This window comes from Peromyscus leucopus, chromosome 20, assembly GCF_004664715.2.
Source record: "Peromyscus leucopus breed LL Stock chromosome 20, UCI_PerLeu_2.1, whole genome shotgun sequence".
Lineage (NCBI taxonomy): Eukaryota > Metazoa > Chordata > Mammalia > Rodentia > Cricetidae > Peromyscus > Peromyscus leucopus.
Window position 1 is genome coordinate 3,709,687 of NC_051080.1, and position 23,873 is coordinate 3,733,559.

Consider the following 23,873-nt stretch of genomic DNA (forward strand, 5'->3'; position numbering starts at 1 on the left):
AACCTTAACATGGGAGCTGGAATTGAACCTGGATCCTCTGAAGAGCAGCCAGACCAAGCCATCCCCCAGCCCCCACTTTTCTACCTAACACTGCTTTCCCCTCCTCTCCGTAATCCCGTCTGTCTCCTTTCTTTCCCCTTCATGTCATTCACTATTTTCTCTTTAACGATTTCAACTCCACAGTTTATTTTACATTAGGCTTTGTTATTTCTTGTATTTACTTATTTTCACGTGCTTCGGTATGTGTGTGCAGGTCAGAGCGTAACTTTTAGGAGTTGTTTCTCTCCTACCGTGTGGGTTGCCAGGACCAAACTCAGGTCACCAGGTTTGGCGGCCAGCACTTTTACCCAGTGGGCCATCATCTCACTGGCCCTATTTTTTTCCTTGCCATTTTTTGTTCTATGGTTTTTAGTGCTCTAAGTGGCTTCAACTGGTTTTTGGTTTTTTGAGACAGGGTTTCTGTCACCCTGGCTGTCCTAGAACTCACTCTGTAGACCAGGCTGGCCTTGAACTCAGAGATCTGCCTGCCTCTACCTCCTGAGTGCTGGGATTAAAGGTGTGCGCCACCACCGCCCGGCTGTGGTCTGTTTTCTGAGGATTGATCCCCCCAAAGGATATTTATTAAAAAAGATCAAAGTGTGTAAGTAAACAGACTGATGTCTCAAAGGTTTAAAATACTAGCTGTTATTGGAGACGACCCAAGTTTGGTTGCCAGCACCCACTTTAGGCATCTCGTAACCACCTGTAACTGCAGGTCCAGAAGATGCAACACCCTCCTGACCTCTGAGGGCACCTATACTAACACACACACACACATATACACATAAGTAAATAAAAAATCTTTAAAGAGTCCATGGCCAATGTGCATGCATATATGTATGCTTAAGTATTTTAAAAGATCTTGAATGAAACTGGAAGAGATATCCATAACCAGATGAGCAAATCACAACACAGGTAAGAAAAACATGAAAGCATGGAAATGTAACCCCTCAATTACCAAATTTAATGATACTAAAATCGTTATAATGATGGTTTCAAAGAGGATACAAAAAAAGCAGATGAATGAAGTAAAAAAAAAAATCAGTTCAGGAACTGGATTAACAATCTAGCACATGAACGAGGAATACAACAAAGAAAAAGGCAGGGGCTGCATTGGAGTGGCGCTGCTCTTGCTGTGGCCCTGAGTTTGACCCTAGCACTGTCTAAGAAAGCTGGGTGTGCTGGCATATACCTGTAATTCCACTGATGGGAAGGAAAGTGGAGTCAGGATCCCTGTCTAGACAGCCAGTATATACAAATAAGTGAGTTCCAGGTTTAATCAGAAACCTGTCTCAAATAAGGTAGAGGGCAATTAAGATACCCTGCACGGCCGATAGTGATGGTAGTGGTGGAGGTGGAGGAGGAGCAGGAGCAGCAGCAGCAGGCCTTTAATCCCAGCACTTGGGAGGCAGAGGCAGGCGGATCTCTGTGAGTTCGAGGCCAGCCTGGGCTACCAAGTGAGTTTCAGGAAAGGCGCAAAGCTACACAGAGAAACCCTGTCTCAAAAAACCAAAGATACCCAGCTCTTCACCTCTGGCCTACAGCCACATAAAATCCTTGCAGCAGCAGCAGCGGCAGCAGCAGAAGTCATAGGCCACCAACCAGGAGGGAGGCAGCAGGGGCTGGAAAATCACCCTGCAGTCTGAGCACACGATGCTCTTGCAGGAGCCTCAGATCAGTTCTTAGCACCCACACTGCAGCTCACAACCTACCCACATTAACTTATCTTTTCCCATCAAATCCAGATCATCAGGCTTGAATGGGAAAGTACTTTTACTGGCTGAGTCAACTGGCCAGCCTGATCCTATTCTTTTTTTTATTTTGTTTTTGGTTTTGGTTTTTCGAGACAGGGTTTCTCTGTGTAGCTTTGCGCCTTTCCTGGAACTCACTTGGTAGCCCAGGCTGGCCTCAAACTCACAGAGATCCTCCCGAGTGCTAGGATTAAAGGTGTGTGCCACCACCGCCCGGCGCTGATCCTATTCTTAAAGACCTTAATAGGCCAGGCAGTGGTAGCGCACGCCTTTAATACTAGCACTCTGGAGGCGGATATCTGTGAGTTCGAGGCCAGCCTGGTCTACAAAGTGAGTTCCAAGCCACAGAGAAACCCTGTCTTGAAAAACCAAAAAACAAACAAAAAACCCCAAAAAACCAAAACCAAAGACCTTCACAACTCCACCAGAAAACTTAGATCTGACACACTTTCTGCAACAGGACACAAAACTAACACAAAAATCAGTAACTGTTCTATACACTAGTAACTAACATGCAGAGAAAGAAAGAAACAACCCATTTCACAATAGCTTCAAATGATAAAGAAAAGGCCCAGAAATAAACCTAACTAAGGAGTACAACGTAAGCTTCAAAAGATGGAGAGAGCATTTCCTGCCATGGATCAGCAGAACCAACAAGGTGCGAATGTGATACTACTACAAGAGCAACCTGGAGGCCAGTGACGTTCCTATCTCAATGTCGATGACATTATTCACATAACAGAACATCTAACACTTACACGATATAAAAACGGGTGCAGCCAGTATGGAGGTTTCTCAAAAAACTAAAAATAAAACTACCATATGACCGAGTCATTCTATTCCTGGCTGTATATTGGAAGGACTCCAGTCAACATACCACATGCACATTACTGCTGCACGCGCTGTTCACAATAAGTACAAGGTTGAACCAGCCTACATGCCCACCAGCAGAGAATGAAGAAAATGTAGTACATGTATATACACACAATACAATTTTATTCAGCCATAAAGAAGACCTTTACAGGAAAATGGGTGAAACTAGAAATCATACAAGCAAAAATATCAGACTCAGAAAAATGTGTTTTCTCTCATATGCAGAGACTACATTTAAGAGACAGAGACAGACAGACAGACAGGCACACTGAAAATGAGACAGAGATAGAGTGGGGGCGGGAGTGTCTAGAATGGAGACCACCAGAGGGCAGGAAGAGATCTTAAGCAAGTTCTAGAGAGGGATAAGAAAGCTAGAGAGGAGACTAAGTGGGGGAGGAGGGAACCAGGCAGAGGTGGGGGCATGGCACAGGACAGCGGCGGAGGGGAACACACGAGAATGAAGTATCTCACACACACACACACACACACACACACACACACACACACACACACACACGCGTGGAAGAAAAGGCCACAATGAGACCCACTACTTCACGTTAACCTGAAAACTTAACTTAAAAAAACTGAGCTAGGCATGGTGGCACTCGGAGGCAGACTGAGGCCAGCTGTCTGTAGGACAGATCGCAGGACAGCAAGAGCTACACAGTGAGACCCTGATCAAAACCACACAAAAAAACAAAGAAAACATCTCTGAATTCCTCCTTAAAAACCAAAAACTCCAACTCTGAGTTGAGGTCAGCCTGGTCTATAGGATGAGTTCTAGGACAGCCAGAGCTACACAGAGAAACCCTGTCTCGAAAAACCAAAAGAAACAAAACAACTTCTCAGGGCTAGAGAGATGGCACAGGGACTACAAGTACTCACTGCTCTTGCAGAAGATTTAGGCTCCGTTTCTAGCACCTACATGGTGGCTCACAATCACCTGTTCCAAGGGATCCAATGTCCTCTGGCCTCCTCGGGCCCATGCACACACAGTGTACATGAATTCAAAGGTATGCACACATACACACAAACTTATTTTTAAAAATAAACTCGAGGGAGCTGTTGATTCATTCTAGAATTTTTGTCTATTCATTTTTCTTCTCTTCCTATGCCTTCTTGGTTCAAATTTGATTTTCATCCCTACATCCAATGAAATCGTTCTTCTCAAGGCTTTCAGTGAAGCTGCTGCTAAACACAGACTATTCCTGTCTGTAGTAGTTACAGTTATCACACACAATGAACCACTACTCCTAGGGAAATGTGGGATCTTCTCAGCACATCCATTGATCAATATATAACCTGGTTTTAAGATTCAAGATACCACTGGGGGGTGGGGTTGGGTGGGGTGGTACACGCCTTTAATCCCAGTGCTCAGGAAGCAGAGGCAGGTGGATCTCTGAGTTCGAGGCCAGCCTGGTCTACAAAGGGAATGCCAGGACTACACAGAGAGAAACCCTGTCTTGAAATGTAACAACAGACAAGGAAACATCAGGACATCTTACTTGATATCTAGTTAGTTCATTACCACTGACTGGCAGTAAACACATTCTACCTCATTCCTGTGTTCTGACATCTATTTCCTCCCTATGGCGCCCCACGGCCTCCTTGGACCCAGAAGACAGGTCGGCGTCTTTATCAGTAGCACCAACACTAGAAGGCACTAGAAGGCAGAAAGGACGTTTACTCTGAAGTGAAACCAAAAGTCACATCCAGTGACATCCAGTGACCTCACCTGACTAGACTCACACCTTGGCAACCTCACTGACATCAAGACTACTGAAACAGACCTGCCCCATAGTTCCTGGATGCTCTAGTCTGCTTTTCTCCTTTTCTTTCTGTTTTCCATTTGGGTGCTTTCTACTAGTCTATCTTCAAGTTCACTGGTTCTTTCTTCAACCATGTCAAATCTAATAAGCCCTAACACCACTTAATTTATGCCATTTTTATTTCTAGCAGTCTCATGTAGCATCCAACTCCCTCTTCTGCAATTCCTCTGCTGTTTGTTTATACATGCTATCTACCCCAAATCATGTGTTATGGCATATGTATTCCGAACACCCAAAAAGATAAAAGAATAAATAACTTTAAAATGTAGCTGATAGCTAGGAATAACATACACCTGTAATCCAAGCAGGTGCTCCTAAGGCAGAGGTAGAAAGATCAGGAGTTCAAGGCCACCCTTCACTATACAGTGAATTTGAGACTAGCCTAAGCTATGTGAGACCTTGTCTTAAAATGTAGTTGACTTGCCTGGCACCCCTTTAATCCCAGCATGTGGGAGGCAGAGGCTGGAGGATCTCTGTGAGTTGAAGGCCAGCCTGGTCTACAGAGTGAGTTCCAGGACAGCCAAAGCTACACAGAGAAACTCTGTCTCAACAAACCAAAAGGACAAAAAAAAAGGGTCGTTGACTTTTCCTCCCCTCTAAGTATGACAGCCCACCTTTGACTTCTGTGGTCTCAAAAGCCAGTTGCCTGTATAATACGGAACTTACTCTTTGTTGTTCGAATTTCTAATTGTCTTATAATAAAACCCCGGGGCCAGATATTGTGAAAGCTGAAAAATCAGAGAAGCAGAGCAAGCTACAGCCATCACCCATTACCTCACCAACTCCACGAATCCTCTGACTGAAATCCTCTGAGTCCTCACCCAAAAGGGTCTCAGCTGAACTGCTTTAGTTCCTGTTCCCTCAGGCCTTGTATACCTTTCTCCGACCTGTCCTCACTTCCTGAGATTCAAGGTGTGTGCCACCACTGCCATGCTCTTTTCAGCTTTCTATGCCCTAGGCAGAAATCAGAAATTGCCCCATGACTTTAATTTATATTAAAATTTATATTTATAAGCCGGGCGGTGGTGGTGCATGCCTTTAACCCCAGCACTCGGGAGGCCAGCCTGGGCTACCAAGTGAGTCGCAGGAAAGGCGCAAAGCTACACAGAGAAACCCCGTCTCAAAAAACAAACAAAATTAAAATTTATATTTATAACTCCTAAATTGACATTTCTAGTCTGAACACGTTAGTCAATTAAACTAAATTCTCTAATGAATATGCTCATCATGAAAAAAAAAAAAAAAAAAACATTTCAATACATCCATAATGAACTTGGTAAAATGATGATCCAAGCTGGGCATATGCCTATTATTCTAGGACCGTAATGTTAGTACTCTGGTACTAGGCTAGAAGAGGATGATCAAGAATTCCAGGCCCTGCTAGGCAGAGTGGTTCACACCTTTAATTCTAACACAGGGAGAAAGCAGGCAGATCTCTGTGAGTTGGAGGCCAGCCTGGTCTATATAGTAAATTTCAGGTCAGCCTGCATCTTTCTCCAAAAAAAGGGTGAAAAAAAGGTCTTCCTTTCCAAAGGTGTTTCAGTCCCTCCCTCCCTCTCTCCCTCTCCCTTCTTAAGGGCATCATTTCAAAGTCTCTCTGTGCTGGGTTTTCTGAACATTGGTGGTAAGACAACATGTTAATTTGTGAACACTACTGATCAGCCCAGTACTCTGGCTAGTTCTTGACTTACCTGATGGGCTATCTGAGAAATGTGAGTTCCCTGAACTGTTGAACCAGGCTGAGGTGCAGTCTCTGGAGTGTTACTCTTGTGGGAATCTTCCATAATCAACTGAAAGGAAAAGAGCCGGTTAAAATGCTACAGAATCAGCAACTACTGCAGCCATATGACAATTGGTCAGTTAGTTGCCCTATGGAAGAAAACCAGTGGCTACAGTTGAAAGTATTCTTTGACGTTTTAAAATTCAGAAATGCCAGACTATGTTTATAGATACTTGAGTCTTCTTATCAACAGAAGATCTTTCTCCAATCTAGGGTAGATTCTCTAATTGTATGCATAGCTTCATAAAGATAATTTACCAACAGGCTAATAAAACTAACGGGCAGGGCATGTTGGTGCTTGACTTTTTTGTTTTGTTTCTGAGGCAGGGTTTCTCTTTGTATCTTTAGCTGTCTTGGAACTTGCTCTGTAGACCAGGCTGGCTTCAAACTCAGAGATTCTCACCTGCCTCTGCCTCCCAAGTTCTGGGATTAAAGGCGTGCGCCACCACCAGGTGATGGTGCTCAACTTAATCCCAGAACTCAGGAAGTAGTTCTCTGGAGCCAGCCAGGGCTACCCAAGGAGACTGTCTCCGTCTCCGTGTCCGGTAAAGACTCAGATAGGACTCAGGTCTCTATGGTCACATGCAGGACTAGAGGGAACTTACCTGGTGTGCATGAGGTCTTGGGACTAGCCTTAGCACCACCCAACACCAACTAGCCTGTGGTTGTAAGGAGGGCTACATAGAGTTCCGGGCTAGCCAGGCTACACAGTCAAGACCCTATCATGCTGGGCAGTGGTGGCGCACGCCTTTAATCCTGGAAGCCCCCCCCCCCATGGGGGTAGGGCGGGGACTGGACCCTCTCAAAAATAGAGGAGAGAGGAGAGAGATGGGGAAAGGAAAAAAGGTGGAAAAAACAAGAAAAAAACATTTGATTTGAGAAAGGATGAAAATATATATATATACACACAAAGAGAGAGAGAGAGAGAGAGAGAGGCTGAAACTTCAGCTGAATGTCAGTGATGTTAAAAAGGGGGTACCTAGTTGTCCCTGATATTTATTTATTTGTTTGTTTGTTTGTTATGTATCAGCATGTATGCCTGCAGGCCAGAAGAGGGCACCAGATCTCATTACAGGTGGTTGTGAGGCACCATGTAGTTGCTGGGAATTGAACTCAGGACCTCTGGAAGAGCAGTCGGTGCTCTTAACCTCTGAGCCATCTCTCCAGCCCTGTCCCTGCTTTTCAAACAGCTGTTTCAATTTTTTTTTAGAAATATGAGCACGGGTGTTTTGCTTCCATGTGTCTGTATGCCATGTGTTTGCCTGGTATCCCAGGACGGCACCCTAATAAACTTCTCTGGGGTCAGAGAACGGAACAGCCACTAGATACAGAGGCTAGAAAATGGTGGCACCTACACCTTCCTAACATTCCAGAGGCAGAAATGCTCTGGAATATCTGTGAGTTCAAGGCCACATTGGCAACAGCCAGGCATGGTGACTCACGCCTTTAATCCCAGGAAGTGATGGCAGATAGCAGAAAGGTATATAAGGCATGAGGACCAGGAACTAGAAGCTTTTGGCCTGGTTAAGCTTTCAGGCTCTGAGCAGCAGTTCAGCTGAGATCCATTCTGGATGAGGACTGAGAGGCTTCCAGTCTGAGGAAACAGGATCAGCTGAGGAACTGGCGAGATGAGGTGGCTGTGGCTTGTCCTGCTTCTCTGATCTTCTAGCATTCACCCCAATACCTGGCTTCAGGTTTGATTTTATTAATAAGACTCTTTAAGATTCATGCTACAGAGAGGGTACTGGATTCCCTGGGACTGGAGTTACAGATGGTTGTGAGCTCCATGTGGGTGCTGGGAATTAAACCAGTTGCTGGAAAGAGCAGTCAGTGCTCTTAAGCACCAACCCATCTCTCCAGTCTTAAAAACTTTAGTCATGGGGCTGGAGAGATGGCTCAGAGGTTAAAATCGCTGGTTGCTTTTCCAGAGGTCTTGAGTTCAATTCCCAGCAACCACAGGGTGGCTCACAACCATCTATAATGAGATCTGGTGCCCTCTTCTGGCCTGCAGGACACATGCAGGCAGAATACTGTATACATAGTAGGTCTTTTAAAAACAATTTAGTTGTATAAAATACAGAGGAAATTTCCTCACCTTAATCATTTTTATTTATTTTACATATCTTGGGAGTTTGTAGACAGAGTCTATCTAGCCCTACCTGTCCTGGAACTCACTATGTAGACCAGGTTGTCCTTGAACTCAGTGATCTGCCTTTCTCTACCTCCCTAGTGCTGGGATTAAAGGAATTTGTCACCATGCCCAGCTTATCATTTTGTTTTGTTTTCTTCCCCGAGACAGGGCTTGGCTGTCCTGAATCTCACTCTGTAGACCAGACTGTCTCTGAACTCACAGAGATCTGCCTGCCTCTGCCTCCAAGTGATGAGATTAAGAGCCTGCGCCACCACACCTGGCTTTATAGTACCATTTCAATGGACAGTTGTGTTGACTACATCCACAGTTGTTTTCTCATCTGTTAAGTAACTGTCCTTGTCCTCCCTTCCTCCACGAGCCCCAGGAACTACTGTTCTTCTCAGGACTACTACTCTAGACACTTCCACAGGAAAGTTAGTGTGTCTTTGTGGCCGCTTTACCTCATTTGGCACAAGAAGCCCAATCCATCCACACCTAGCTCATGTCAGGATTTTCAGTTTCAATCTGGTAACACTCCCTGGAATGTACACCCCACACTGTTTATCCCTCCATGTGCTGGTCAACACTTGGGTCGCTTCAGCCTCCTGACTGCTGTGAATAGCTGTTATAAATATGAATTCACAACTACCTCTTCAAGACCTGCTTTAGCCAGGCATGGCCTCAAAGGTGGATTCTAGAGTTTGAAGCTAGCCTGGTCTACATAGTAAATTCCAGGACAGCCAAGACTACAGAGAAACCCTTGTCTTGGGCTGGAGAGATGGCTCAAAGGTTAAGAGCACTGGCTGCTCTTCCAACAGGTCCTAATAAGGAATAAGTTCAATTCCCAGCAACCACATGGTGGCTCACAACCATCTATAATGAGATCTGGTGCCCTCTTATGGCCTGCAGGATACATGCAGGCAGATCACTGTATAAATAATAAGTAAATAAATCTTTAACACACACACACACACACACACCAAAAACCCTGTCTTAAAAAGCGCTTTACGTTCCTGTTATGTGTTCCACAAGGGAACACTAGATCACTTGGCTGTTCTGTTGACACCCTGGGTACTATAGCAACACTGATTTTTTTTTTCCTTCACAACAGGGTTTCTCCGTGTAGCTCTGGTTTCTTGGAACTAGCTCTGTAGACCAGGCTGGCCTCAAACTCAGAAACCCTCCTGCCTCTGCCTCCCAAATGCTGGGATTAAAGGTGTGCACCACCACTTTCCAGGTTGGCAACACAAAGCATAATCATTCCTACCAGAACATTAGAACTTAAGCTACAGTAATAACAAGGTGGTATCTTACTGTGTTTTGGTTTTCATTTATGATGTTGAACATCTCTCCATATTCATGCTAGCCAGCTTTTTTTTGGGGGTCTCTAACCTGGCCCTAGTGTGCTGAATGCTGGGATTAAAGAAATGTACCACCATGTCTGTCTCAGAAAACAAATTCATGCTTACTCTCCAGGTGTAAACTATTGTTAGTCATTGAAAAACCACCTCCTCTATGAATGATTTTAATTTTTTTCTCCTCTTAAGTATGACATTAGCTCCTTTCCCCCCTCAACACCAAAAATATATAAGGAAGCAAAAGGTTAAGAAACCTTAACCACAGGCTAGAGGGTTGGATTAGTGGGTAAAGAACACTGGCAGCTCTTCCAGAGGACCTGAGTTCAATTCCCAACACCCATTCACAATGTGAAAACTCCAGTCCCAGAGCATCTGAGGCTCTTCTGGTCTCCACAGGGACACATGCAGACAGAACATCCATGTACATAAAAATTTTAAAAATAAAATATTTTTGTTAAAAGAGAAAAGGCCAGGCACGTTGGTATCTTCCTTTAGTCAAGGCAGAGGCAGAGGCAATCAGATCTTTTAGGTCGAGGCCACCCAGTGAGTTCCAGGCCAGCTAGGCCTGTGTGGTAAGACCCTGTCTCAACAAACAATAAAAGGAAACATACATGCAGGCAATACACTCATAAATTAAAAATTAAATTTAAAAATTTTTTTTAAATAAGTTTATAGTTTGTAACTATAAACATTGTAAGCCATAAACAGTACCTGTTCTGTTTTAATGACATTATCAACTGCAAATACACTTTAAAAAAAAAAAGAGATTTATTTTTATTTTCTGCGCATTGATGTTTTTGCCTGCATGTATGTCTGTGCGAGGGTGTTAGACCCCTGGAATGAGAGTTACAGATAGTTGTGAGCTGCCATGTGGGCTCTGGGAACTGAACCGAGTCCTATGGAAGAGCAGTCAGTGCTCTGAACTGCTGAGCCATCTCTCCAGGCCCAGCAATATTCTTTGTTCACCTTTTCTTGGCTGTTCCTAAAAATTAAGTCTGGTTGGCTTTGTTGTGGTGGTGGTTGCTTTGTTTTATCTTTGTTTCTGAGTCAGGTCCTGAAGCCAGGCTGGCTAAAAGGCAATCCTTCTACCACGCTTGGCTCAAATTCTGCTTTTTAAAACACAATGTTATATATACACATTTTGTATAAAAATACATCAAGCCCCAAGCAGCAGCTGTCATGAGATAGTAGCAAGTAGGGCACAATCACAAAGGATCTATGAAAAGCAGCTTCAACTGCATCATCACTAAGAACCACACGATAAGGAACACGCACATCATACTTCTGGGAACTGAGAGGTCACAGCAGGCTATGAATTGCTGGCACGGGAAAGGCAAGGTACTTTCCCCTATGACAGGATCTCCTGGAGCCCAGGTTGGCCTCAAACTTGCTATCTAAGAGGATGACCTTTTCTGGAGCTTCTGATCATGTCTCCACTTCCCCACCCCAGCAGCTTTATACAGAAATTGCTATCACACCCAGGACCTCGAAGGAGTAGGGAACTATCTAAGCTATACCGCTAGCCCAAGGCAAGGTGGTTAACAAATTCTGCAAACAGAGACTTCCTAAGTAAGATTCCAAGATAAGAACTTTGGTTTTTTGTGGTGCTGCTGGAGGCCACCTAGGGTCATCCAAGCACTGTACAACTGAGCTCCTCCCAGCTCCTAAGAGCAGGTCACATGCCACCTCCTGGATGCCCTATTTTACTCAGATTGTTATTTACTGTGGATCTTACAGTAAGTACACTTCGAAACACCCGAAGCTAGGGCTGTTTTAACCAAAAGCCTTGTTCTTTTATTTCACAGGCCTCTGTTCCAACAACACCCTCCCGCTACCATCCCTATCTATCTTAAAGGGTTCCCTTGTCTGGCACATCTCTCTAGATTATTTAACAATGAGCTGTGTTTACCAGCCTGCCTGTTTCTCTCAGTTTTAAGCTTAGGCTAATATGTGCTCAGTGGCCAGCAGAGACTGACCATCTTGAGTGAACAGTAAACTATGTGGTAAGTTTGGGGTCAAGGAGCCCCCCTTACCTAACATTTCCACAACTGTTAGTCACAGTGAATCTGCCAGATCCTCAGATGTGGCTGGCTTGCTTCACCTCACCTTGAGGCTCGCATACATGCTGTTTCCTATGCTACAAACACTATCTCCCCTTCCTCCTCCTGAAGCTGGCTTCTATAACTTCCTCTCCAGGCAAACCAACGTGATGACCTCCCCTAGACTAGGCTAGAGGCTGACTGTACACCCCAGTAGTTTTGGTTTTCCAAGACAGGGTTTCTGTGTAGCTTTGGTTGTCCTAGAACTCGTTCTATAGATCAAGCTGGCCTTCTACCACAGTAATGTAATTGCTATTTTTCTGTCTCTCCACCAGACCATAAGTCCCTTCCCTACACAGCACCAATGTCTTCACATTTAACACTGTAACAAAACCACCACCTGCTTACTTAGATGTATCTAATTAGAACTGAAGAAATAATGGCTAAAGAAATATCCTCAGAGAACCACTCCACCTCAGCTACAGAAACAGGGCAACAGAGGCACAGGAAACTGGAGGCGTCATCCTATGTGAGAATTGGAAATTCACTGACATCATGCCAGGGTTTTTTGTTTTGTTTTCTGACCTGACTACCATCTACTGTTGATAGGTACTATCACAGTCCTGTAGACCAAGCAATCAAGAACTGCAGACACTATTCAGGAGCTGTCACATCAACTTTGGGATGTCCAGTTGTTTCCAGGAGCTGAGGATGAAGCATGCTAGGCAAACACTCTCTCACTTAGCTACATTATAATGGAGATGAAACGGTAAGTGTACATTGTAAAGCAGGGGAGGGGCAACTGGCTTTTAAACAAAATATCCATTGGCAACAAAATCTTGGGGTAAACGCATTTTGAGAACATAAATACTATACACACTCTTATCACAGGTGCTGAAATGGCCTGAGATGTCAAGAGGCCCTTGAAGACTTGTGGCTCAATTGTTTTCAAGGCTACAGTACTGCTTATTCTAGGCCAAACTGAATCACACACAGTTTAAGACCAGTTGGGAATACAGTATGAGCCTTTCTCAAACAAGCAAACACCCTCCAAAGCTAACGCTAGGCTGGAGAGACGGCTGCTCTTTTATAGGACACAGGGCCAGTTCCTGGCCCCCGCAACAGCCTCTAACTGCAGTTCCAGATCTGACCCCTCTGGCCTCTTCAGGCACCTGCACGCAGATGGTGAACATAACCTTCCAGAGGCACACACACATAAATAAAAACAATAATGTCTCACTATTGGGACTTGCTGGCCGGGAACTCGCTGTGTAGGTAGCAGAGAGAGATCGACCTGCTTCTGCCTCCCGGGAGAGTAGCTGGGATTAAAGGTGTGTGCTACCACACCCCGCAATAAATAGAGCTTTTTGTTCGTTTTTATTTTTTCTCCCTCGAGACAGGATTTTTCTTTGAGTAGCCTTGGCTGTCCTGGAACTCGCTCTGGCCTTGAATTCAGAGATCCACCTGCCTCTGCCGCCCAAGTGCTGGGCTCAAATGCGCGGCGCCCCTCCACCGCATGGCGACCAGACCAAACCACCAACACCAAGTTCCAGGACAGCCAAGGCTATACAGAGAAATCCTGTCTCGAAAAACCAAACCAACAACAACCAAAACAAAAAGGCCACTAACACAAGCCGTGTTCGAAGCCAGCCTCGACCATAAAGGCCAGGTTGGGAGGCCCTGTCTCGGGCCGAACTAAGGCGGCCAGCATGTAGGCGCCCGCGTCTAGAAAGAAGCCCAGCCACCAGAAACCTGCCTCCGTTATTAACAAGCCCCGCCTGAACGGGAAAGCGCGGCTCCCGGGACCCTGGGTTCTCTACTCTAACTTAAGCGGCCGGCTGGGAGACACCCGGAAGAAGAGCAAAGCACCGCCGCGCCGCGCCGCGCCGCACGGCGGGGTTGCCTCGGTTTCCCCCCCGTCCCCGGGGCGGGAGCCTGAGGACCCGGTGCCTGCAGCCTGGAGGCGGGCCGTCCCCGGCTCTCCCCGCGCCGCCGCCACCCGCCCGCAGGCCCCAGCCGCGGCGTGGGCCGAGGGAGCGCGCCCGCAGGACCGGAGCCCAACGCCCGTGCGCCCGGGGAAGGCGCGCGCGCGGCCGGAAGCGCGCGGCCGGCCGGCCCCACCCTCCGCCGCGCCCCTCCCCACCGCCGCGCCGGGCCGCCCCGCGCGCGACCCCCCCACCCCCACCCCCCCCACCCGGCCGGCGCGTGGCCGCCACGGCGTCCCCGCCGGCGCCGCCGCACTCACTCACTCACTCACTCCCGCCCGGGCCGCTCCCCGCCCTCCCCCCCTACGCCGCCCCGCCGTGGTCCCGCCGCCGCCCCCACTCACCCGCGGCGGGAGCCGCCTGGCCGCTGCCCGGGGCGGGAACTTCCACTCCCCCGTCCCAGGCGGCGCCGACGTCGCTGCTCACTTCCCGGCCGCGGGCCGCGCGGGCGGGGTGGCGCTCCTCCCTGGGGGCGGGGAGAAGCGGCGTGGCTCGAGCGCCAACCGTCCCGGGCTACCGTTTCCCCGCCGCGAGGGGCGTCTCTGGCGGCATGACCCGCCGCCGCCGCCGCCGCAGGCCGGGCGCTGGGAGGGGCGGGGCCTGCGTCGGACGGGCGGGCGCTGGGGAGGGGCGGGGCCTGCGTCGGGCGGGCGGGCGCTGGGGAGGGGCGGGGCCTGCGCAGGGCGGGCGGGCGCTGGGGAGGGGCGGAGCCTGCGTCGGCAGGGCGCTGGGGAGGGGCGGGGCCTGCGTCGGCGGGGCGCTGGGGAGGGCGGGGCCTGCGCCGGGCGGGCGGGCTCTGGGAGGGGCGGAGCCTGCGTCGGCAGGGCGCTGGGGAGGGGCGGAGCCTGCTTCGGCAGGGCGCTGGGGAGGGGCGGGCCTGCTTCGGCAGGGCGCTGGGAGGGGCGGGGCCTGCGTCGGGCGGGCGGGCTCTGGGGAGGGGCGGGGCCTGCGTCGGACGGGAGGGGCGGAGCCTGCTTCGGCAGGGCGCTGGGGAGGGGCGGAGCCTGCTTCGGCAGGGCGCTGGGGAGGGGCGGGGCCTGCGCCCGGCGGGCGGGCGCTGGGGAGGGGCGGGGCCTGCGTCGGCCGGGCGGGCGCTGGGGAGGGGCGGAGCCTGCGCCGGGCGGGCGGGCGCTGGGGAGGGGCGGTGCCTGCGCCGGGCGGGCGGGCTCTGGGGAGGGGCGGGGCCTGCGTCGGCGGGGCGCTGGGGAGGGGCGGGGCCTGCGCCGGGCGGGCGGGCTCTGGGGGGGCGGGGCCTGCGTCGGCAGGGCGCTGGGGAGGGGCGGGGCCTGCGCAGGTCGGCCGGCCGACGTGCTGCGTCACCGCGCGCTCACGTGGCGCGCCGCCATCTTAGCGAGCCCCGGAGCGCAGGGGACCCCTTCGCCCGGTTCCCGAGCCCGCTGTGCTCCTGGCCGCCGGCCCTCCAGCGCGGGGCGGGCCGCCTCCTGCGCCCCGGTGTGGAGCTCGGCCTCGCCGAGACGACGGGATGTTGGGAGGCTTTTTTTCCCGTTTTTTTCCGTGTCCCGCCTCGGGACAGCATCTGAGGAGCGGGGTGTCACCTGCCATCCCGGGACGGGGAGGCAGGGGAGTCAGAAAGGTTGGGCCTGCGAAGGTCAATTGCAAAGCGCTTACCCAGGGCGGATGGGGGCCCGGGTTTGGTTCCCTAACACAAAGTTAAAGTTGTGCTCCTGAGACACGGTCAGGCCGGGCTGGGCCGGCTGCTCTCAGAGGATCTGGGTTCAGTTCCCAGCACTCACGGGAGGTGGCTTACTCTAGCTCCAGGGAATCTGCACTCACAAAATTAGTCTGACCTAAGTGAATGGGCTTAGAGAAGGAACTTTCCAGACTCTCCCACCTATAAACACTGTGATCCGGGAAAAGTCCGGCACTAGGCACCTGCTGTAAACACACGTGGCCACAGCCTGACATTTCACACTGCCCTCAACTGTCGTAGTAGTGACTAGGTCCCCACTGCCACCGCTACCGCTCTCAGCCTTTTATTAGGGTTTCACTATGTTACCAGGACTAGATTCGAACTCCTGGTCTCAGGTGACTGCCTGGCTCAGCCTTCCAGGTGACAGTGGATAAAAGCCGTGTGCTACCATGCCCAGCTGGAGTAGTTAGCTCCCTTCTGTTGGAGCTAGCTTACTTTGGTTGTTGGGATATAGGGGAAACAATTTCTGCTTGTGACTCCCTTTTTTTAAAGTTTTATGTGCATTGGTGTTTTGCCTGCATGTCTGTCTGTGTGAGGGTGACGGATCCCCTGGAACTTACAGTGTGAGCTGCCATGTGGGTCTGGGAACTGAACCCGGGTCCTCTGGAAGAGCAGCCTGTGCTCTTAACTGTCTCTCCAGCCCCATGACTCCCTCTTCTCCACACAGCAAGCCCTCATCCTCTCTCACACCATATTCTTAGTAGCTTCCTTTCTGGCTCCATTAATGCCACCTAGTGGAGGACAATTATTGATCGTTGTGTTTGTGAATTATATAAGTATCACACGCTCACAAAAGCTCCCAGGACAGAAGAGTCAAATGCTCACATCTAGGACAGGTGTTTACACGAGAACATCACTGGCCCTTCTAGGGTTACCATTACGACCTGGCCACCAAGTGGCTGATAAATCTGGAGGAGCACAACCTCAGGAACTTATTGTTGGAGTCCTTCAGTGTTTAGTTGAAGACTCAGAACTGACTAAAATCAGCCTAGGTGGGAATCCATGCGACTGGCCACTCCATGTGTTCACGAGACAGTTCTGAGATGGCCAGTAGCCGGCTGGTATCAACCAACCAACATACAAAAATTAAAGGTTCACATAGCCACATCATAGCCACATTTTATTTTATGTGCATTGGTGTTTTGCCTGCATGTATGTCTGTGTGAGGATGTTGGATCCCATTGAGGTAGAGTGATAGACAGTTGTGAGCTGCCATGTGGGTGCTGGGAATGGAACCCAGCCTCTTGCAAGAACAGCCAGTGCTCTTAACCGCCGAGCCATCTCTCTAGTCCCACATCATATCAATTCTAATGACTCGGTTCTCAAAATACATAACTTGTTGAGACAGGGTCCCATGTAGTCCAGGCTGGCTTTGAACTGGATGTGTAGCTGAGGACAAACTTGAGCTCCTGACCCTCCTGCTTCTGCTTCCCTGGTACTGGATGACAAGTCTGCATCACCATGCCTGCTTCCCCTAGTTGTTTTTCTTACCTGTGTCATCTTCCAAAACTCAAATTCAGGGCAGACATGGTAACTCTCATCTCTAATCCCAGAACTCCAAAGGCTGAGGCAGGAGGATTATGATGGGTTTTGAGGCCAGCCTGACTGAGCTAGAGACCATGACTTAAAAAAGCAAAAAATCAACCACTGTTCTGATGCCATCCTCTAGCAAGTCGTCCCCGTCCTCCTTGCCTGTCTCGTTGGCTCACCTGCTCCTAACTGTCTTTACATGTCATGACTGCTCCCTGCATCTCCCTGAAGGCACAGACTTCTTTGTATTTTTCTTGACCATCAGCTCTTAACATAATGTCTGTACTTGGTGGGCAGCATTTCATAACTGTTAAGCCGGGGAGGGGGGTCCTCAATGCCAAAATAGCTTGGACCATACTGCAAAGACGAGCTTCAATGTCTACGAACGATCTGAAGGACTCCCTTCACGTTTCCTGAGACCAGGAAATGCTAGAGCAAATGAATCCTCACATCCCAAAGGCTGGAACTCTGCCCAGCTCACGGCAGAAGACACTGCAGTCCAGGTATTAAACCCACACATGCTGCAGGCAGAGGGAAGAAATCCTGACAGCTGGGCCAAGTGGTCAAGGATGCTTGCAGCCACGCCTGAGGGCCTGTGTGGATCCCTAGGACCCATAGTGCAAAGACTCCTGTAAGTTATCCTTTGGTATCCACACAGGTACCATAGCAAGCTCCCCTTACCCCCAACAAAATAAATACAAATGTAGTAACATTCAGGGGAAAAAAAGCAAGGGGCTGGAGACAGAGGGTTTGTCAGTTAGAACACTGCTGCTCTTGCAGAGGACTCGGGTTTGGTTCCCAGTACCCACAGGGTGGCTCACAGTCACCTTTAACTCCACTTTCCATGGGATTCAGTGCCTACCTTCTGGCCACCTCAGGCATGCACTCAGGGCACATACATCAGGCAAACACTCACACAAAGATAAAAAAAATAGTAAAGAAAAAAAATACAAGGGCTGGAGAGATGGCTCAGAGGTTAAGAGCATTGGCTGCTCTTCCAGAGGTCCTGAGTTCAATTCCCAGCACCCACATGGTGGCTCACAACCATCTATGAGATCTGGTACCCTCTTCTGGCCTGCAGGCATGCATGTAGACAGAACAGTGTATACATAATAAATGAATCTTTAAAAAAAAGAAAGAAGCTCCAGAAGCTCTTCTTGCTATAGCAGTTTGGCTTGTTGGTGAGCATGCATTCCACCAATACACATGTGTTTACTTAGTAAATAAATGTTTTCTTAGCCGGGCGGTGGTGGCGCACGCTTTTAATCCCAGCACTCGGGAGGCACAGCCAGGCGGATCTCTGTGAGTTCGAGGCCAGCCTGGGCTACAGAGTGAGTTCCAGGAAAGTCGAAAAGCTACACAGAGAAACCCTGTCTCAAAAAACCAAAAAAAAAAAAAAAAAGAAAGAAGAAAAAAGGAAATCCAAGCTGGGTGGTTGGTGGTGCACACCTTTGAACCTAGTACTCAGGAGGCAGAGGCAGGTGGGTCTCTGTAAGTTCGTGGTCTGCCTGGTCTACAGAGTGAGTTCCAGGACTGCTGGAAGGAAGGAGGAAGGGAGGGTAGGAAGGAAGGAAACTAGGAAGGAAAAGAGAGAGGGAGGGAAAGAAAGAAACCCAATTATTTTTTAAAAGCAATGAAATTTGTTAGATTCCCAAGTTTAAAAAGAAAATGTCTGCCCGCTGCCTTCTGGGTTTGCAGAGTGGCAGTGCTGTCCCCTCCCCTGCCTCCGTGAATAACACAGCGCTCTCCTTGGGCCACTGTAGCAGTCACCACCCCCCATCTTACTGTCAGAAGCTCTGTTCTCAGCCCTGGAAAGGGGGTGTGGCTGAGCGCTGGAGTGAATGCTGCTCAGCCTGCAGGAGACCTGGGGTTCAGTCTCCACACACACACACACACACACACACACACACCACCCAATGTGTGAAGGATTCAACACAATCAAGCATCAAAATTTATTAACACAAGACAAAGGAAACACATTCAATGAGTTAATAGAACACTGTCCAGCCAGATGTTAAATTTAAAAATGTATACCTAATCTAATTTCAAATAAATAAAAAAAAAAACCTTTATACATAATTACACAGTACGATAGTTTGAATTTGACAGGGGTAAATATCATCTTGACAGAAAGTAAACAAAACAGCATTTAGGACTAAAAACTTCATGTGTCTTTAAGTCTCTTCCTCGGGACAAATCTCATGGCTCATCTACACATGCCTAAATCAGGACTGCTGAGTGAAAGCAGAGGCCTGCCGTGGCCTCTGCCTCCAGACACTCTGGGCTTTACATCAAAGCAGACGACACAGGGAACACTAAGGCAGTTACACTGGAGTTCCAGGGCAAGGTGACTAGTCCCCACGGCTTTAGGTTAAAATTCCTGGATATTCAAGGAAAGTAACTTATTTGGCCGAGATATTGAGCACCATGCTGGGGGCAGAGACCGCAGCAGAGCCTAAGGCCTCAGGCCCTTGGGATTCCAGGAGAGCATTAAGCAAGCATGGGCCAGGACTAAAGTGAGGAGACAGGCTATGGTCCCCAGCAGCCCAGGCGACACAACCGCACACTGGGAGGACAGGGCCTCTGTGTGCACGGTGCATTCTGAGGCTCAGGTGCATGGGATGGCACGTGTGCAGCCAGACTCCCTGATCCACCCCAGTCCCTCTCCTGAGGGCCAGACAAAGGTTCTTCACAGATTTCCAGGTTAGATTTCTCTTGCCAGGTGCGGCTGGCTGCACAAACCTGTAATTTCAGCACTGGGAGGCTGAGCAAGAGCATCAAGTTTGAGGCCAGCACAGGCTATACAGTAAGACCCTACTACACACACAAACACACGAAATTAAAAAAAATTTAAAAAAAAAATTGGAGTTTTGTGTAACTAAGATAGTTTACTCAGCCCTGCCTCCCTGTTCAGTGGTCAGGAAGGGCTGCAGGCCGTCTCTGGCTTTTTGTTTTGTTAATGATGGACTTCATTGGAGGGGCAGCTTTCACTGTCAGTTCAACCAGGAAGTTTCCATTGACTGTGGAAAGGGCCAGAGTGAGGCCATCAACAGAAACTTTTCTTAAGAAAAAAGTCTGAGATTAAGGTCTGCTTCAGGGGTCTATCACAAACCCTGTCAAGAAGGGAGCCTGGCCTGATGAGGCTCTCCAGGGGCAGCTCTCAGCTTTTGTCCTACTAGTCTAAACTGGTCTTAGGGGATGGACCCAAAGCCAAGCCATGGGGGTGGGGGTGGGAGAAGCAGTCATTGTCAGAAAGGGGTAAAAAGCTAGAGGCCTGAGGCAAGGTGTGGAGGCGTCTGCTACAAACTCAGCACCCCAACTGAAGAAGGAAGAAAGCAGAGGTTCTGGGCCAGCCTGGGCTACGTGGGATGAGCTCAGTGGTAGAGTGTTCTACCCCAGTATTGTTTTAAAAAAGAGGACCCGGGAATGACAACTAGATCATCGCCCTAAGCGTTGGGAGCTGGCCACAGTGAGATGAACTGGCCACAGTTCTGTGCTTGAAGATAGGGCCGCACTCCTACATGACAGCCACTAGCCACATCTGGGCCACACTCCTACATGACAGCCACTAGCCACATCTGGGCCACACTCCTACATGACAGCCACTAACCACATCTGGGCCACACTCCTACATGACAGCCACTAGCCACACTGAGCCACGGAGACCTGAAGTGGCCAGTCTGAACTAAACGTGTTTAGTATACACATAGGTTTTCCAAAACTAAAAGAAAATTTCAATAATTTTATATCAAAGTAATAGTACTTTTGGCAAATATATTAAAATCATATGCTTTAAAAATGTTTAAAAGATGTGTTCAGCTGGGTATTGTGCACACTTCTGATCCCAGCACGCAGGAGGCAGAGATAGGACGATCTGTGAGTTTATCACCAGCCTGGTCTACAGAGAGAGTAAGCAGCTAGGGTTACACAATGAAACCTCTTTTTAAAAAGTGGTTATTAGGAAAGTTTAAATTACAGATGTGGCTCATATTACATTATTCAGACAATGTGTCCCTGGCTGGTGAAAACAAGTTAATAATTTGCATCTGTAAGAGTTACCATTCAAGATAGATTGGTCTATAGTTTTTTTCTTAGAACTTGCAGATTGTTGACATAGAATGTTTAACATCCAGGCACCTGCTTTGCTTGGTAAAGAATCACAAACTGTTTTAAGAGTTTACATGTGTCTGTAATCTCAGCAATGGGGTGGTGGAGTTCCAGGCCAGCTTGGGCTACGTGGAAAGACCCTGTCTCAAAATACAAAGGAAACTAAACAAACAAACAAAAAAAAAATGAAGAAACAAAGCAAAACAGTTTTAAGACTTCCAAAACAAGCAGGCTGTTTCCTTTGTAGATGAAGCGATTCCTGGATGGGATGTCACTCTGCCCAGGAGGCAGCACCCCTTCCCTGTACACCCCAACCTCCCTCATCACATGCAAACCAATCCTACCCAAAACACAAATGAAGTGGAGGCTCTGAGGTCTTCCTTCTGGGGAACAGGAGCTGGGAGGGGGACGATATGGAGAAGGGCCACAGAGGCTGAGTCATGAGACTGAAGGTAGCCCAGGAATGCTGCCTGGTGAAGAGTCTGGTCTTTGCTTAATAAACCGTATTTTTAGGGTAATTACAAGTCTTACAAATTGCTTAAAAACACATTTAGTTTACAGGATGTTACAGTGGGGTAAATAATATGTATTATCAAAATAGTCTAAATAAATATTTACACAATAGACCAGAACAGGTCAAAGAGAACCATTCTGATTTAACAGGTTAATTCTTTTTCACTTGAAGTTTTCTTTAATTTTTAAAAATATTTCTGTAAGAAAAAAATAATAAAATTTAACTATATTCAAATACATGAAGTTTCAGACCAAAGGAAACTGAGCCAGAGGCCAAACTCAGTCCCACACTGAGTGTGGCCCAGGCACCAGTTATTTCAAAAGAGTTTCTTGCATACATCAGACTTCCCTGTTTCCTAGGAGCCTGGCTATTCTGGCAGCCCCGGCTGGTTAGTGTTAGGATGTGCGCATGTGGCCCACAGTTCAAGAGCTGGCTGACCCCACTGCCTCCCAGCCTGGCGTTCGCTCGCCCTCAGACTTCGGAGGACAGAACTCACTCCTCAGTTTTCAGGGGTGGGGGAAGCTCTACACCTGCAGACACAGAGCATGGCAAAAGCGGAACTTCACAATTCTCTGCAGTCACTCTAAATGCGAAAACAGTTTCAACACTGACCCGAGTGAACTACCGCAGTTCCGCAGTGGGTTAGGAACGGATGAATCTTAGCTACCTCGAAAATTCCGACATGAGATTTCTTTTTTCAGCTCAGAGGAATGGGTTGAAGAATCCTTAGAAGCTCAAGCAAATTCTGGGAATACAAGCTGTAAAAACAGACACAGGCAGCCCTAGTGCACGCCCACACCCCACAGACAGGAGGCGCTGCGCTGCTACCAGGCCAGCTGGTCTCGCCACACCAGGCCCTGGGCGGCGGCGGGAGCCCAGCTACACTGGCTGGCTGCAGCTAGGCAAGCCGATTGCTGGGTTCCTTCGCTGAGTTAGTTATGCGCACTCTTATTTACATGATTAAACACTGGTCAGGTGTTTATAACTGAGAATTAGACACATAAAGCGGCTCTCACACGGGTTATTTGATTTGCTTATGGGCTGACTCAAGCTTGGTAGTTTCATATTAAGAAACCCTGCAGAACACCTGACTACGGGAAAATGGCAAAATACAGTACAGAGCGGGGAACTGTGGGACTCAGATACCCCTTCATGTGAATTCATTGAACTCCCTTACAAAAGTCTAAACATTAGGTAAAATACAGGTCTGTATACCAGATGGGGAAATGCAACATGCATGGACCTGCGTCAGTACGCGCTGCGGCAGAATTCCCCTTTCCTGGGTGTTCTGGGGCTGCAGAATTGCACAGGATGAGATGAAGGCTGCTCTGGAGCCATCTTCATGTCAGCTGCAAGCCTACCCCTAGCCGCGGGCCTCGGGTCTCTCTGAGCCTTAGGGTGGCCCCAGCTACATGTTATAGGCCACATAGATAGGGTCTAACTGATCGGCCAGGAAGCTGTCTCGGAGGTGCATCCTCTGCTTCTCTCCTCTGGAGTTGATGGGGATGACCCCTGGGTCCACCACAACCACAACACCAACGATGAGGTAATGCTCTTCTAGAACCACATTCGTCACCAGAGGAACCAGGTCCAGGGCCTCCTGCTCAGAGCCACACAGCTCCACAACCACCACCAGCAAGTTGGTCCACGTGAACACGGCACTGAAATCCAAAGACACTCAGTTAATATTCATCCTTTGAAAGTACTCATTATTTTAATTTTATGATTATGGGTGTTCACCTGCATGTATGTAAGTGCACCACATGCATGCAGGGCCCCAGGAGGCCGGAGGTCAGAAGAGAATGTTGGGTCCCCAGAACGAGAGTTCCAGCTGGTTGTAAGTGACCATGTGGGTGCTGAGGACAGAACCTGCATCCTCTGCAGGAGCAGCCAACGTTCCTGACTAATAAGCCCTCTCTCCAGCACCTTCATCTTTAAAACATTTCTTTCGAATTCATCGTGGGGAGGATTCACGTGCACGGGGTCAGAGGGTGACTTGGGAGTCAGTTCTCTCCTTCCCCATTTGGGTTGGGGATTCCACCCAGGTCATCAGGCTCGGCACCAAGTGTCTTTTGTGCTATCTTCTGAGATGCACGCCCATCCCCCAGAAGTCTTTTCTGCTACACGCCAGCCTTAGGCCAGCAGCCATGTCTGTGACAGTTGACCAGCTGACGCTTCCAGCATTTTCTGAGCATCTGAGGGTGGGCCTGCCTGAACTGAGGACAC

The 23,873-nt window shown here is 48.8% G+C and overlaps 2 protein-coding genes across 9 annotated transcripts in view; both read right to left on the reverse strand.

Annotated features, from left to right (window-relative positions):
* Window positions 1-14,358, reverse strand: part of Atf1 (activating transcription factor 1) — a 43,907-nt gene extending 29,549 nt beyond the window's left edge. Inside the window, exons 1-2 of one of the 6 annotated variants that reach the window (XM_037197364.1) lie at window positions 14,130-14,358; window positions 6,184-6,282 (exon numbers count right to left, since the gene is read on the reverse strand). In XM_037197364.1, coding sequence (XP_037053259.1) covers window positions 6,184-6,276 — 93 coding nt within the window. In that variant the 5' untranslated portion in view covers window positions 6,277-6,282; window positions 14,130-14,358. Of the gene's footprint in view, window positions 1-6,183; window positions 6,283-10,727; window positions 10,893-13,040; window positions 13,156-14,129 lie in introns of those variants that run through there. The other 5 variants (XM_028874578.2, XM_028874581.2, XM_037197363.1 and 2 more) reach the window with 5 other exon arrangements.
* Window positions 14,359-18,964: 4,606 nt separating this feature from the next.
* Dip2b (disco interacting protein 2 homolog B) overlaps window positions 18,965-23,873 on the reverse strand; it is a 202,453-nt gene continuing 197,544 nt past the window's right edge. For all 3 annotated transcript variants that reach the window (XM_037197366.1, XM_028874585.2, XM_028874586.2), the window contains one exon: window positions 18,965-23,308. In XM_037197366.1, the coding sequence (XP_037053261.1) occupies window positions 23,056-23,308 (253 nt within the window). In that variant the 3' untranslated portion in view covers window positions 18,965-23,055. The remainder of the gene's footprint in view (window positions 23,309-23,873) is intronic.